Raw genomic sequence first — 14,545 nt, 5'->3', positions numbered from 1 at the left:
AGATATGAATTTAAGTAAAACACCTATTTCTGTCCATCTGTATGTACATTTCACCATGGGTTTTAGCAATGGGAAATACATCGTATGAATGCCTTGGGGTTCACGTAACAGCATCTACACACACATACACAGGGTATCTTTCAACATTACTACACATACACACTCTATTAAAAAAGATACTGACAGATTTATAAAATGTATTGGCCTTGCACTATTAATCACAAGAACCCATTTTTACTTAATTTATTTTTGCCCTGCATGGTAGCTCTAGCCACCGTTCGGGATCTGTCAGCATTTCCATCATAACTGTACTTTCAGAATACTGGAATAGAAGTGCCAAAATACATATTTACAGTTTACAGACAGCGGTGGCTTTGTCTTCCTCTTAAATTGACTTCTTCGATGCATCTTTATAAGGAATATTCAGGGATGGCAGTGCCCACATGATAAAAAGCATCATATAAAACAAGAGGTCAAAAGATGCAGACTTCCAGCTCAAGGCTAAACCACGGGGATTGATTCTTGTACATTCATTGCAGCTGTAGTAGACTCTATATCACAGTCATAGTTTTAGGGCAACAGTCCACAGCAAGTTTATAACATGCGTGTGTGTCTGTGTGTGTATGCAGTACAGCACATGAACACACACAATGCTAAAGGGGGACAGTAATGAGCATACAGAAAACTACTCCAGAGCTGATCACATCCACAGTGAGAAAAGTGAACACCAGCCACCAACACAAATACTGACCATTTCCAACACTGAACATCCAACTCCGTTACCTAGGCAGAGTTAAAACATTAAAGAATAAAGTCTCTCTTAAACACGTATGTTACCTCGTTAACACGTATAGGGCTTGGAATGTTATGCAGGTCCGAACTGTCTTTTATGAAGGTTAGCTGAGTCTGTCGAAGGTATCTGCAGAAATATTTTTGGTGGAAGAAAACCAAATGGATTTGTTCTTCCCACAAAAAGATGCGTAATTATTCAGATGAGAGAGATTTGCTCAGCAACTTTAAAATGTTTAGGACACTCTCTTATGATTTTTTTCTTCTAGTGTCCTGATATTATGTTTTCATGGTCTTCCCTACTTTGACAGAATATGCAAGCACATATAGACATACCTAGCTGTCTACATAGAGAGGAGGTGATTATGGTAAAGAAACAAAGTCACTGCAAACATTGTTGTAGCTGACATGACTGCCATATGCCAAGACAGAAGCACCCACTCTCATACATAGTCTGCTGCAAAATCAAGAGGCAAAAGCTAATTTTTAGGGGAAAAGTCCTGTACATACATGCCCCCCGCCCCCGCCTCAAATTACTGGGGGAAAATTTAAAGTAAGTTTATCATATTCTATCTGGGTCAAACCACATTCACACTCACCCAATTAATTTTATTTGAAACATCTATTTATATATATATACTGTATACAACACTAAAGAAATTAAACCCTGCCATTTTTCTTTTGTGCTTAAGAAACCAAAGCCACTGTTAGGATACACGTGTGCCAAAAACATTTTTTAATAGGTTTCAAAGGCACGTGTATATAAATGTGGCAGCACTGAGTGGGTTACTTGAAGAGAAGTATTTGAAATTAATTGAAAGGGGATTTATTATTTCTGCATTTATAAAGTAGATGAGAGCAAGAGTCTAAAAATTTAACAATGTGACTTATGTTACTAGAATTTTGTGGAAAACTCATTTGCTGTCTCCATGAGCTGTAGATGGTGGATAGGTTTTTCCAAATTTTGTTATCAATTATAAACTTACATCTCGATGATGTTCGCTTTATTATCTAAACTTTACATCTAAATTTTATCACTGTAATGGTGTCTCTTCTTATTAACTTTTTGTTTGATTCTTTGGTCACTTATATTATCTGGTGTTTTGGTTAGTAACCTAAGGAATAAAAATATATTTGTATTGCCAAATCATAGTTTTTGCCACACAATTTAGTTACAAAAATAAAAAATGGCCCAAACTACGTATGTACATTCCTGGTTAAACTACACAGATATTTTAGTTAAACCACATACATTTCTGGCCTAATTAGAATATGTGGACTAGCAGTTAGAAGCTTTAAAAAGAGTTTTAAATTTTGCAAATAATTCCATATAAGCATTGTCCTCCCCTTTTACCTGTGAGGTTCAAAACAAAACAAAACAAAACACAACTAAAACCACGTAGTTGGTCAGTCACCTAATGTCTAAGACAACTCAAAGTTTCTCCTAAACATTGAGGAGTGGACTAGACAGCAAATGCTTCAAGGACGGCTCACGCCAAACATAAAAAATCACAACGTTGTTGAAAACATACACTGTGCCCAGGGAGGACGCCTCAGAGAAGTCACTGCCAAGAAGCATGGCTGTATTGCTTTTTAAAGGAAAAAATAGTGTCTTTGGATAGAAAGAAACAAAGTTTAAAAATCCCCTTTTTAAAACGCAGAAATAACTCCATTATTCATCTGCATTTACATGACTGTCCAAAAGAATGGGTCTGGAAAGACCATTTTCTGTATAGACACCAGTTAATCTCTGGATGAAAAGACAGTATCTGGCATGGGAATAAACAAGGGAGACACTGGTCTGTTAGCACATAGGGACTTTCTTAAGGCTGAGCCAGGGAGGGAACCTTTGGATCCAGAAGTATTTCTTCATTTCTTTTCTTTCCAGTTGAGTTTCTAGAAAGATGAGCTGTTCTCACTTTGCGTTTCTCCATTTATGGAGAGGATGGAATAATGACACCAAAAGTACTTTTTTTTTTCTTTAAAAATAATTTGCTTTCTTTTGCATGCCACAGGACAGATTTCTAGTTTCAAAACAGGGTACATCAAGAACAAAAATATCCCCCCTCCCCAACCATCTTTATTCTCACCAATACAAGAAATCCTTCTGGAAACATAAGCAAGTGACTAAACAGGTATCAAAACACTGAATCTACAAGTTCATACATAATCTGTTATGGCAGAATAACCAAGAATTTCCCCCAAAGGAAGATTTTAATTTTCCAAATACAAAAGAGTCTAAGGGGATTCATATGAGAACAAACAAAAATCTCTTATTCCAGGTTTTATGGTAAAGATGAAGGACACACTGGCAGCTGAAGAAAGCCGAAACTCTTACTAATAAATAGATCCAAATTAAGAATTTCTACAACATTTCTTTAGAAAACAGAACCAGAATTCCTCTTTTAAAAATGATGAACCTGTGGAATGCTTTTACTTCCATATCCCTCTAATATTATAACAGTAAAACAGACACACAAATGTTGATATGACAGCTCAACAAGGCTGGATGCAGGACGTTTACATGTACACTTTTGTTTAAAAGTCCTACAGGTTTATTGACTAAGGCTAGACAGCAAGTCATGATCCTATTTGGTGCTTTTTCTACCATGGTCCAAGATCATTGTATGGATACAGCCAAGGACTGAGCCCCAACTTTCAGGAAAAAGACCACAAAGAAGAAAATCAGGGTGGTTATTTGGTCCCCCCCAGTTGATCGTTTGTGTCCTGGAACTGGAAAAACAAAAGGTGAAAAATACAGACTGCAACAAGTTAAAGGAGTTGGAAAAAGTTGCTGGAAAGTGGCACGGTATACGAGTAAGGTCACTGGGCTTGGGATGGCAAGGGCGCTGCATTGAAAGAGCATCCACGGGACCAAGTACTTGTAATGTCTTGTGGTGTCATTCCCTCAACGGCTTTAGGATATCTGTATGCGATAATAAATAGATCAGTTATGTAATAAGGCAGTGTGTTGAATATGCATTCGTCCTGTGGGATGAACCACCACAGAGAGAGATACATGATACCATACACATTCTTTAAGTTTTCTTGTGTTGTGTTTGATTTGTTTGTTTTCAAGGCTATCCAGGCAAACTCTTCCCGGGGATGTCCTTGGAGAGAAGAGTGGTCCGCTGAGGCTGGTTTGCTTAACCTCTCCTTTATCAAGAGATGATGACTGGCTTTAAAGAAAAATAAAGCTGAAAGTTGTTTGATTTTTATTTTTTCCCTTTTGGTTGCATCATTCTGAGTGTTTTCTTATAAACAACAACAAAAAAAATATCACAACCAAAAAAAAAAAAAAAACCCAATAGTTTTTGATGCATCCAGTTGTTGTATCCTCAGGATGTTCCAGATGTTTCCAGGTAACTCTGTAGTTTACGAACTGTGGTTTTGTCCAGCGAGCAAAGGTCAAAATCAAATGTTGTGTTTGTGATGTGAAAGTGTCCAGTTTCTTCTATAAGATTCACAATCTAGAGGAATAAAGAAGAAAAGTTTGGGCAATAAGAAATGGACATTAAAAGGCAAAGAGAGAGGTGGAGAGGGTCAATATGGAACATTTGACAAATACAGAAAGAAGGTCCTATACTGTTAATGGCACCAAAGTGTCTCTTAGCCAATTTATAAGCCAAATGAATATTAACCCTTTGAAATTCTGAGTGAGAGCAAATTACCTGTTCTCATCATTCATATCCTTTAAACTGATTCATACTTTCAAGTAATCAGCAGACTATTTTACTGTAGGGGTGGGAATAGGAGTGGGTTGTGAGGGGGAGATAGAATTTAAAGACCCCTTTAAAAATTAGTAACTGATTCAATGGACAGTGATTGTACTACTCGATGCATGGAAATTCCAGCTTAGAAATAACAAAACTCCTTATTATTTAAAAAAGTATACAGCCTTGGCTAGTGTAGCTCAGTTGGTTGGAGCATTATCCAGAACGCCAAAAGGTCTAGGGTTCTATTTTTGGTCAGTGCACATACCCAGGTTGTGGGTTTGATCCTTGGTCGGGAGGTAACCGATAGAAGTTTCTCTCTCACTCCTCTCTCTCTCTCTCTTCCTCTCTTTCTAAAATCAATCAAAAATAAAATAAAAACCATACATGCATATATACAATGAACATTTTTGTTTCTGATTACATTACTGCTGAACTTTAAAAAAAGTACAAGAACCCACAAAGAAAAAAAACTGAAGCCATCTACACTTCTTCCCCCTGAAGCTCAGGGGTATGCAGTGACTGGAAGGGGGCTTACGAGGGCCTTCTGGAACTGTTTTCGTTGGTTGGTTTGGGTGCTGGTTATAAAAGATGCACCCACTTTGTTAAGATTCACATGGCTGTATGTTTTATTATATTTCAACAAAAATGAATAAAAGTCTATATTTATTACTTATAGTCATGCTTGTTGATTCACTTGAATTTGGGGGGGGGAGAATAAGTATTAACGAGAGAAAAGAAAGGATGCCTTTGTCTCCCGTTTGGAATAGTTACACCTCATTTCTTATTGCATTGGCTCCAACTTTCAGAAAGACCTATTGAGCCTCCTCCAATTGCTACACAACTCCAGACCTGGCTGTGATTGCCTTATTCAAGCTCTGAAACTATTTTTACAGATATGGCTTAATAATAAAACAAGTCACTCCCTTTGCAAACCCACAACATACACAGCAAACTGCCTACCCGATTCCCTTCTTCTTTACTTACAGAAGCTTGATTTTCTGGGAGTGGCGACACACCCAGCTACAACACCTGCTCCCCGCCTCAGCGCCGCCCCCCCCGCCCCCACCCCACACACACACAGGCACTTGGCAGATACTGCTATTTAAATATTGTTCAGAAATCACTGGGCTTTCAGGAAATTTTTAGTAAAGGGTATGGCCTCTGCCCTCTGCCTGTCTGGAATGAAGATGCAATCCTGGAAGTGTAGTGGCTCTGTTCCCTCAAGAGGATGAATGCAAGATGTGAAGGATGTCAGAGCAGGATGGCAAGGAGCCTGTATCCTCAGTGGCATCTTTTAAGCCACCACATTGACCATAAATTACTTACTTCCAGGGCTGTTATTATGGGTTGAGGTGGAGAGGGAGCCTTACTTGCTTAAACCACTGGACCCAGGGTTCTATTACATGCATCAAGAGATTATTAAAAGGGTTATTCCCAATTATGGTTAAACTACTATATTCACATAAGAAATTTATCAAGCAAAATCTTATTATTACACTAGAAGATCCAAAAAGGACCATCATTTTTAAAATAGTTTTAGAACTTTGGATAAGTCACACTCACACACATCTATATACATACATAGACACACACCCAGCTATGTCCACACACACACACCTTTCAAGGCAATCAAATACTTAGTATATATTTAACATCGATTGCTTTAAGAGTACTTTTCCCGAGCAGATTATCCGTTACACTCCATTGTGTAGAAATACTATAGAGCTAGTGAAAATGTGTAAACTTCCATAGAAACAAATTGCCTTTCAATGGATACAATGGAGGCAAATGACAGTTATTCCAGAGTATGACTCATCTCCCTACCTAGCAGGCCCGTAGGTAAGTGACAAAGCATTCAGAATAGAGAGTCCTGACTTTGGCCTATCGAGTTCTGGCTCTGCTCGCTACTTGAATAGCATTGGATGGGGCATTATAACCTCTGAACCTCAGTTTCCTCACCTGTAAAATGAGGACAATGCCAGCTGACCTACCATCATCATACAATGCCAGCTGACCTACCATCATACAGGGTTGTACAGAGGATCAAATGAGATATGGTAAGTGAAGCTTCTGTATAAAGTGTAAATTGCTATAAAGACCAGGGCAGCATGATTATGACTACCATATAAATATAAACTTATCCTTAATTATCTGAAAGTAACTACATGGCACATGAATCACCAGACCCATTGTTTTTTTTGTTTGTTTGTTTTCCGATTCCTCTCACTGACTGTTAGCCATCCCATTAGCACTAAAACAGATGAGGCAGGGAAAATGCCAGAAGCTAAAACTCAGAGAAGACATACTTAGATTTTTTAAAAATACTTATAAGAAAACTTTGCAGGGGAAGGGAAGAAAGCAGGGAGAATGGAAAGTGAAGGAAATTAGCTGAATGACAAACTAAAAGGAAGGGGTAAGAAAGTCCCTTGAAAATGACAGGCACCTTAAAAAGCTAATTTTAAGAAAATAGCTTTCCCCTGGCTGGTGTGGCCCAGTTGGTTGAGTATCCTTCCATGCACCCAGAGATCACTGGTTAGATTCCAAGTCAGGGCACATGCCCGGGTTGTGGGCTTGATCCCCAGTAGGGGGCTTGCAGGAGGCAGCCAATTGATGTTTCTCTCTCCCTCTCTCTCTTCCTCTCTCTCTCCCTCCAAAATAAATTTTAAAAAAATTTTTAGAAAGAAAATAGTTCTCTGTGACTCAATATAGCTGCTTACTAATTACTTCATAAATAGAAAACAGAGAAGAATACCTTTTAGAAAAATTCACTTGATTTTAAAGCAACTAAACACATTTGCCCACTAGAAATTCAGCTTTGTAATCTCACAGGTATTGTAATATCTCGTAAGTTTCCAGGGCTTCCATCACCGTCCTTCTACATCCTCCAGAACCAGCACGTCCCACACGCCTGCAGCCATAAACACACAAAGATATAAAGGGGAACTGATACTCTCACTAAAGGAGCCCACATTTTTATGGGCGCCTATAAGAATACATCAAGGCAGATGCAGAGATGGCCTAAAAGCAGGAGGAGTGGCGGCAATTGGAGTGTTGGAACTATTTGCCAAAGGGAATGGCATTAATGATCTGAATTATTAGAGCATGTACCCACATCCTCAATTAAGTAAAGACTTCATAAGCAAAATATAACGGTGGGCTCCTTTCCTGAAATCCTGATAGTTAGAACATCAGAAACACAGCATTCACCCGCGTTACTCCAATGACACAATCCACAAGCTAACAACACCCTGTTAGTCCCCGAAGGGTACCACTATGCCTTTCCATCAGAATCCCCTCCTCTGCCGGTGCAGGTAGCCCCACCTTGGTGTCAGTGCCCTGCATCATGCCACAATAATAAATGTCTCTCCGAGTAATAATAATAAAAAAAGAGAGAGTGACCACAGATAAGAAAGCAGGCAAGGGTACGTGTGGGAAGTGGATGCGTATGTAAACTGCTTAACTCATTCTTCAGATGATAGTTGTTGTGAAAACACTGGTGATGGATTATTTCCTGCCATGTCAGCCTTTAGGGGGTACCACACTGGCTGGTTTTTGTTTTGTTGTTGTTTTTTAAACAGGGAGGATCCACTTGTTAAATCGGTGACTCCTTTCCCCCAACCCTGTTTTTTCATTATAAAAAGGTAGAAGCATTATGCTTAGTCTGATTCTATTTTTTAAAAACCAAGGTTCTTTCTACTCAAAGCAGCCTCTTGAATGAGTGGGAAGAAGTAAACAGACTTGGCTTTAACTGCATCTGCCTCGAGTGGGGTCCGGGCTGGGATAAGCTAGGTCTTCCTGCAGAATAACGTGGCTATGGGCTGCGAACGCTGTCTTGCCCTGGGACAACATGCGCCCTACTTTGGGTCACTAGGAGGCAGGCCACCAGCCTCCAATCTGCAGGGGATCCTAAGGCATGGCAGGCGATTTCCAAGGAGGGAGAGGAATCCTTTCCAGCAGAACTTTCCCAGTGAGGGCTCTCCATGTTGTTAGAGGGAACACTCGCTACCCCACTCATTCCCATACCCCTCAAGTTTTTTCTAAAAGTATAATAGCTGTTATCTAAAGCCCTGGTTTTCCTCGGAGCTTTATTCCTGCCACGTAGGACGCAAATCCAGGCTCAGAGCTGAACTGCTGAGGAGTTTAGAAGTGCTCAATCTCCGTTTCCAAATAAATGTCAAGCATGTGGTTTAAGGAAGAACCCAATTATTAGTCAGTGCTGTCACTGACATCTCTGGATTTCACCGTACCCCCTGTACTGGTCTTGTACCTCATGGGAAAGTGGCTTAAGAACAGAGCCCTCTTGATGCACGGCTTTCTGTTCATTAAACCAGCTGTTGGGCACCAGCACAGCTTGCCCCCAGACTAAGACAATGACATTAATCACCGTCTGTGAGCCAAACAAAAGTGACAGAGTGGATTCAATGCGTTTAGTAGGAAAAGACGTAGGATGCGATCTGGGCGCCCTAGAAATGGTCTCAGGCGTCCGGTCCGCGTGGCGGAGAACACGTCGCCTTTGGAACACATTGCATGGCGTGAGCAGCTCTCAAGGTGGAGAGTAGCTTAGTCCTCCATGCACTCGGTTTTACAATAGGAATTAATTAAGCAGTAAACCGTGACAGGACATGCATCATGGTATCATAATCACAAGCCTCAGCTGCACTACAAGGCAAAAGGCCAAAGACGGCGAGCTTTCAAGCAGCCTGGGAATGCAATTAGGGTGAAACGCTGTGTGCCCCCGAGTGCCTTTATGCCAGGTTAAAAATTCACAGAGATCATTCTCTCTCTCCAGAACACTAAAATAATCCACTTCGAGGGAAGTCTCACATAAGCCATCTTCCCTCAGAATTCTTTCAAAGGTCAAAAATAAAGGACAATGTGAAATTGGGAAGGCCAATGACACCCCAAGGTAAGACTGTGCCCAACGGCCTAGTATCCTTGATGCATGGCTGGGCTTCCTTTGTAAAGGTGTCCCAACCCTGTCCAACATCTGTCTCACTCTCCCGAGAGACCCACTATTGGGGCCTCGCTGGCACATTAATAACTTTATTGGACAACTGCTGTGCAGTGGTTCAGAGCTGGCATTTGGGAAGGGACAGGGAAATCAGCTAATAGAGTTACCATCACCATTCAGTCAATTAGCCCCAAATAATTGGTAAATGGCAGGCTGAACAACTGTCGGTTCTATAGAAGAGAGCTGAAGAAAAATATTAGCAAAGTCTCAGGGTAAGCCATTGAATTCCTGCACCCCTACCCATACTCACTTAAATGGAAATGCAATTTATACCCAATTAAGAATCCTAGGTCTGTAGTCTTTTGTTCAAATGTGAAACTCTAGAAAGGTTAAAAGCTTATCAGACCAATCAGAGAACTTGGCAAGTCTGAGAGTATTTATAGATTTAAGCAAAAACGTACACAGAATATAAATGTTACCATCAGCCATTTGACGTTTTAAAAAAAACACCAACACACACAGCTGGGGTAGATTAAGTACTAACTTCAAGTCATTTGAAAGTGGTAAGAAAAAAAATTAAACAGTGAAATAATCTAAAACCCACCCTGGAATTCAGAACACAACTTTCTCTTTGGGTGTTAAAGAAAAAATATTTTATCAATAGCCACTGTTCATGCAAGGGACACACGTAACTGTATGAAAACCGAAAACCACCCTTTTTATCTTCTCAACACATCAAATTGTACTAATAGAAGTTTCCTCACTTTACAAGTATCCCACAGTTGAGTTCATAATAATAGAATGTATGTTGTACAAGATAAGAGAAATGAGGGAAATATTTATTTTCCTTAGAACAGCATTGGCAAAAGGTTACTAAATTGAATCACAAATGTTTACAACACTCGACTGAAGTTCTTATCACTGTTTTCCCATGAAACCAGAAGCCTGGCCCCACAGGTTTCTGCAACCCTACTATCCTCTCCCTCAGCCCACAGCACAGCATCAGCCTGCTGAGGGGTCAGTACATGCCAGCAACAGCCCCTCTACACGTGCCCAGTCTTCACGCCCACAGCACCAGGGAGGGGAGATCATCACTGCAAAGCTCCAAAGCAGACATCCAGGTGGCCTCAGAAGTGAGCGCCCTCCCAAAATACAGTTGACCCTTGAACAGTGCAGGGGGCAGGAGTACCCCCCCCACACACACAGTTGAATATCCACATATAACATGTGTCTCCCCCAAAGATTAATCAGTCCCTTAGTATCTTGCAGGAATTTGGATCCAGGATTCCCTGTGGACACCCAAATCCTTAGATGCTCAAGTCCCTCATATAAAATGGTGTAGAACCCTGCATACAATCAGCCCTTTGCATATGCAGATTCCCAATTGCAGATTGAAAATGCTGTCTTTGATCTACAGCTGGTGGATCAGAGGGGCTGACTGTATATTCATTGAAAAATATCCCCATGTAAGTGAAGTGGTGCAATTCAAACTGGTGTTGCTCAAGGGTCAACTGTACTTCTGCAGGTGGCATCGGCCTGGTTCTGAGAGTGTGGGGCTGGCGTGGCCTCCAGATGCTATCGCAATAACCCAGGACAAACCAGGCCTTGAGGCTTCTGGAAAGGGTTGCGCTGAAAAGCAGTTCTCACCTGCTGCAGAATGTGTCTTTCCCTCAACGTCATTAACCTTCTGTGAAGCTCTACCAGCTCATCTAGGTATGCCTGAAAGAGAAGAGTATCCCCAAGGAACACACATATTAGGAAGCAGTTCAAAAAGAAGAGAGTAAATCAGTAAGAACAGACAAGCCGCTACTGGAGATTCCCATTCCACCCCCACCCAGGCTGTATGGACTCTGTGCCCAAGGCCTTTGCAGACCAAGTCTTTCTTGGCCAACTATTATTGTTTTCAAACCAGCTGTTTTAAAAGGAGCAATTCTTGCACTTGTATTCTCTCAATGAGATTCAGTGAACAGCCTCACCTACAGTAGGTACTCGGGTTACGTCGGAGATCCATTCCTACAGCGCGACTTAACGTGGTTTTTGCTGTAAGTCGGAACCCACCTACATAAGCACCTATGTCACTCACATGGAGCACATACACAGCAGTAATGAAGTGAAACAGTAAAAAAAAAAAAAAAAATTAAAAGAAAGATAACAATTCCTGACCTTTACTTGTGGTAAATAAATAAAAAACATAAAGCACATATGTACATATGTCGAAATGACGGAACTTTTTTTTTTAATAAATAAATGGGACATGGCGATGTAACCACAAAATGATGTACATCGAGTTGGACGTAACCCGAGGACTGCCTGTATTCACAGCAATGCCTCTACAGAGAGAAGGGGAACTCGGAGATAAATTGCGAGTTATCAGTCCACTTTCATTTTTAAAAAAATCTGTTATCTTAGAAGCTTCTTAACTAAGAGAAAAAGTCTAAGTTTGAACATGGAAGGACCATGCACGTTACCAATTATGTCAGGGCAGATTCTTAAATTAAAAATATAAAAAAGCCTGCCCGGTTATCTAACATATCCAACACTGCTAGTGAATAGCAAGTGAAAGTGCAGAAGAATGTCTATGAAAAATATAGATCACTATCCAAATGAGCATGTGGATTGTCCAGAGCTCCCTGGAAAAGCAGAGGTGACCTCTCCTTCCAGATGCTCAGACCCATGCATCTTTGTTAGCATAGCTGCATTGGGTGTTCCTACCACCATGTGCAATGAAGGTGAAGGAAAGGTCTGGGAAGCATCAGCCAGGCCTGCCTTGACCCTGCAGAGCACATTAGGACCCTGCCCACAATGGGAGACCAGCCCCAGCAGGTCTTGCAGTCAGATTTTAGATGCATGATGTGCACTTGGGGAAAGCACACTGCACACTGCACGAGGCTCAGAGGTCCTACTCACCTACGTCTGAGCTTCCTTCACCTTCTACCTCCACCGCAAGTCTCCTACCTCCCAGTCCAATGGGCCTGAAATCCCCGGGCAATGTAGGCATCAGGGCAAATCGTAGCACAAGGCCAATCTTAATACTGGAGATAGCAGAAAGATTTGGAAAGAAGCTACTCTCAAGGGGGAGGAGGGGCTGGGTGGAGGTGGGAAATAGTGTCAACAATAAAAAAATTAAATTAAAAAAGTAATTGAAATATGCTTAAAAAATAAAATTTTTTAAAAAGTGAACTACTCTTGGGCACTTCTGATGGAGACAACGAGAGGCGAACCAGCACGGAAGATCCAGGGAAACACAAAGAACAGGATGTGCCAGTGCTGTGGCACTCGGAGAACACGCTGGAAACCTACCTTGTCACATTCGCCATTCTTTATTTGCTTATCTGATTTGCTTTGCTTTATTGGACTTTTCACTTCAAGAATCTAGGGATCCAAGAGAACACTGTTAAATTTGATTTCAAGTACTTCTTAGTTAACCAGCCACCCGAACAAAGGCACTTATGGATGAAATGTCACAGGATAACATCATTTTCCAAATAGCAATTCGCCTCTATACTTTTTTTTTCTTCTCTTCTAATATTACTTTTTCTTGGAAAATGAATTATTTACATCTAAAATGCTGAGTCAGGGCAATAGAGATTTTTTTTTTTAAGTTGACAATAAGAAAATTGATCTAAGCTTCCAAGGCCACTGCTTTGTGACAACACACACACATGTACAGCAGCTGAGTCCTGCTGGATTATAGTTCCCTCAGGCAAGGATTTGTTCTTATTCATTCTGCAGTTTCAGCATGATTACCAGTGCTCTGTACGTTAGAGATGATAAAACAAAATTTCAAATGTCCTTTTTAGTACCTGACTTTCATATTCTAAATATTACTCATATTGCCTTGGCTGGGGGCTCAGTTGGTTGGAGCATTGTCCCGTACACCAAAAGGTTGAAGGTTCAATTCCCAGTTAGGTCATATACCAGGGTGTGGGTTCGATCCCTGGTCAGGGCATGTATGGGAGGCAGGCAACCGATAGATGTCTCTCTCTCTCTCTCTCTCTCTAACTAAACATACTCTTGGGTGAGGATTTTTAAAAAATTACTCATATTCACTAACTTGTTGCAGCTTTGGAAATAAAGAAGGTCATCAGTGACACTGGCATGTTTCCAACTTGGGATCCTCCAATTCAAGAAATAAAAAGCCAGGACTATCTTCTGTGTTTCAAGAAATGATGTCTTTACCCATAATAAAATACCAGGTGCCTCTCTTTTCATGTGAACCAATTACAGCTTACGCTATGAACAGTAGTTTTCCCTGGAAAGCTAGGTTTCCAATTAAGAAAAACCAAAATATTATTTAATAAATACAGTTGATTTCTTAGAATCTGCAAAATTGATGATTATGAAGAAAATATTTTTAAATGGCTCTTGCTTAAAATGGCTAAAAATCACTGAATTTATTGTTGAATGTTAACAAATGCATCCTATATAATAAAAGTCTAATATGCAAATTGGCCAAACGGTAGAACGACCAATCACTATGACGCACACTGACCACCAGGGGGCAGATGTTCAACACAGGAGCTGCCCCGTGGTGGTGAGTGCACTCCCACAGGGGGAGCACTGCTCAGCCAGAAGCCCAGAAGCCGGGCTCAAGGCTGGCGAGCACAGCGGCGGGAGCCTCTCCCACCTCTACTGGAGCACTAAGGATGTCCGACTGCCGGCTGCCCAGGGTGGTCCTAAGCTGGCAGTCGGACATCCCCCGAGGGCTCCTGGACTGTGTGAGGGTGCAGGCCGGGCTGAGGGACGCCCCCCCCCCCCCCCGCCAAGTGCACAAATCTTGTGCACCAAGCCTCTAGTATAAACATAAAAAGCAAAGTAATTTGTCTTTTTCATTATGACCTCATTATCAAGTGAGTTGTTATAATATAAAACTAATATTAAGGAGGAAAATACCAAATAAAGCATATTTAAGAAATTTCATATTTCTGTTGCTCTTTATCCATTCTCTGCTTTCATACACACATAGACACACACACCATAGTTCCATTCAAAGGTCTTTCATATTCCATAACACAAAGAAAATTTTTAAATAAGTCCACTTTTAATTTGTAGTGGAAAGAGCCCTGATTGGGCTCAGAAACCTAAGTTC

At 40.8% G+C, this 14,545-nt stretch overlaps 1 protein-coding gene across 4 annotated transcripts in view; it reads right to left on the bottom strand.

Moving 5' to 3' along the window:
- Window positions 1-2,772: 2,772 nt before the first annotated feature.
- The window catches only part of MLLT3 (MLLT3 super elongation complex subunit), a 268,703-nt gene continuing 256,930 nt past the window's right edge, over window positions 2,773-14,545 (bottom strand). For all 4 annotated transcript variants that reach the window (XM_080668721.1, XM_080668724.1, XM_080668722.1 and 1 more), the window contains 3 exons: window positions 12,757-12,828; window positions 11,104-11,175; window positions 2,773-4,259 (listed from right to left, as the gene is read on the bottom strand). In XM_080668721.1, the coding sequence (XP_080524847.1) occupies window positions 4,128-4,259; window positions 11,104-11,175; window positions 12,757-12,828 (276 nt within the window). In that variant the 3' untranslated portion in view covers window positions 2,773-4,127. The remainder of the gene's footprint in view (window positions 4,260-11,103; window positions 11,176-12,756; window positions 12,829-14,545) is intronic.

Source organism: Plecotus auritus (assembly GCF_963455305.1).
Source record: "Plecotus auritus genome assembly, chromosome: 5".
NCBI classification, from domain to species: Eukaryota; Metazoa; Chordata; class Mammalia; order Chiroptera; family Vespertilionidae; genus Plecotus; species Plecotus auritus.
This window is presented reverse-complemented; position numbering and strand designations above follow the sequence as displayed.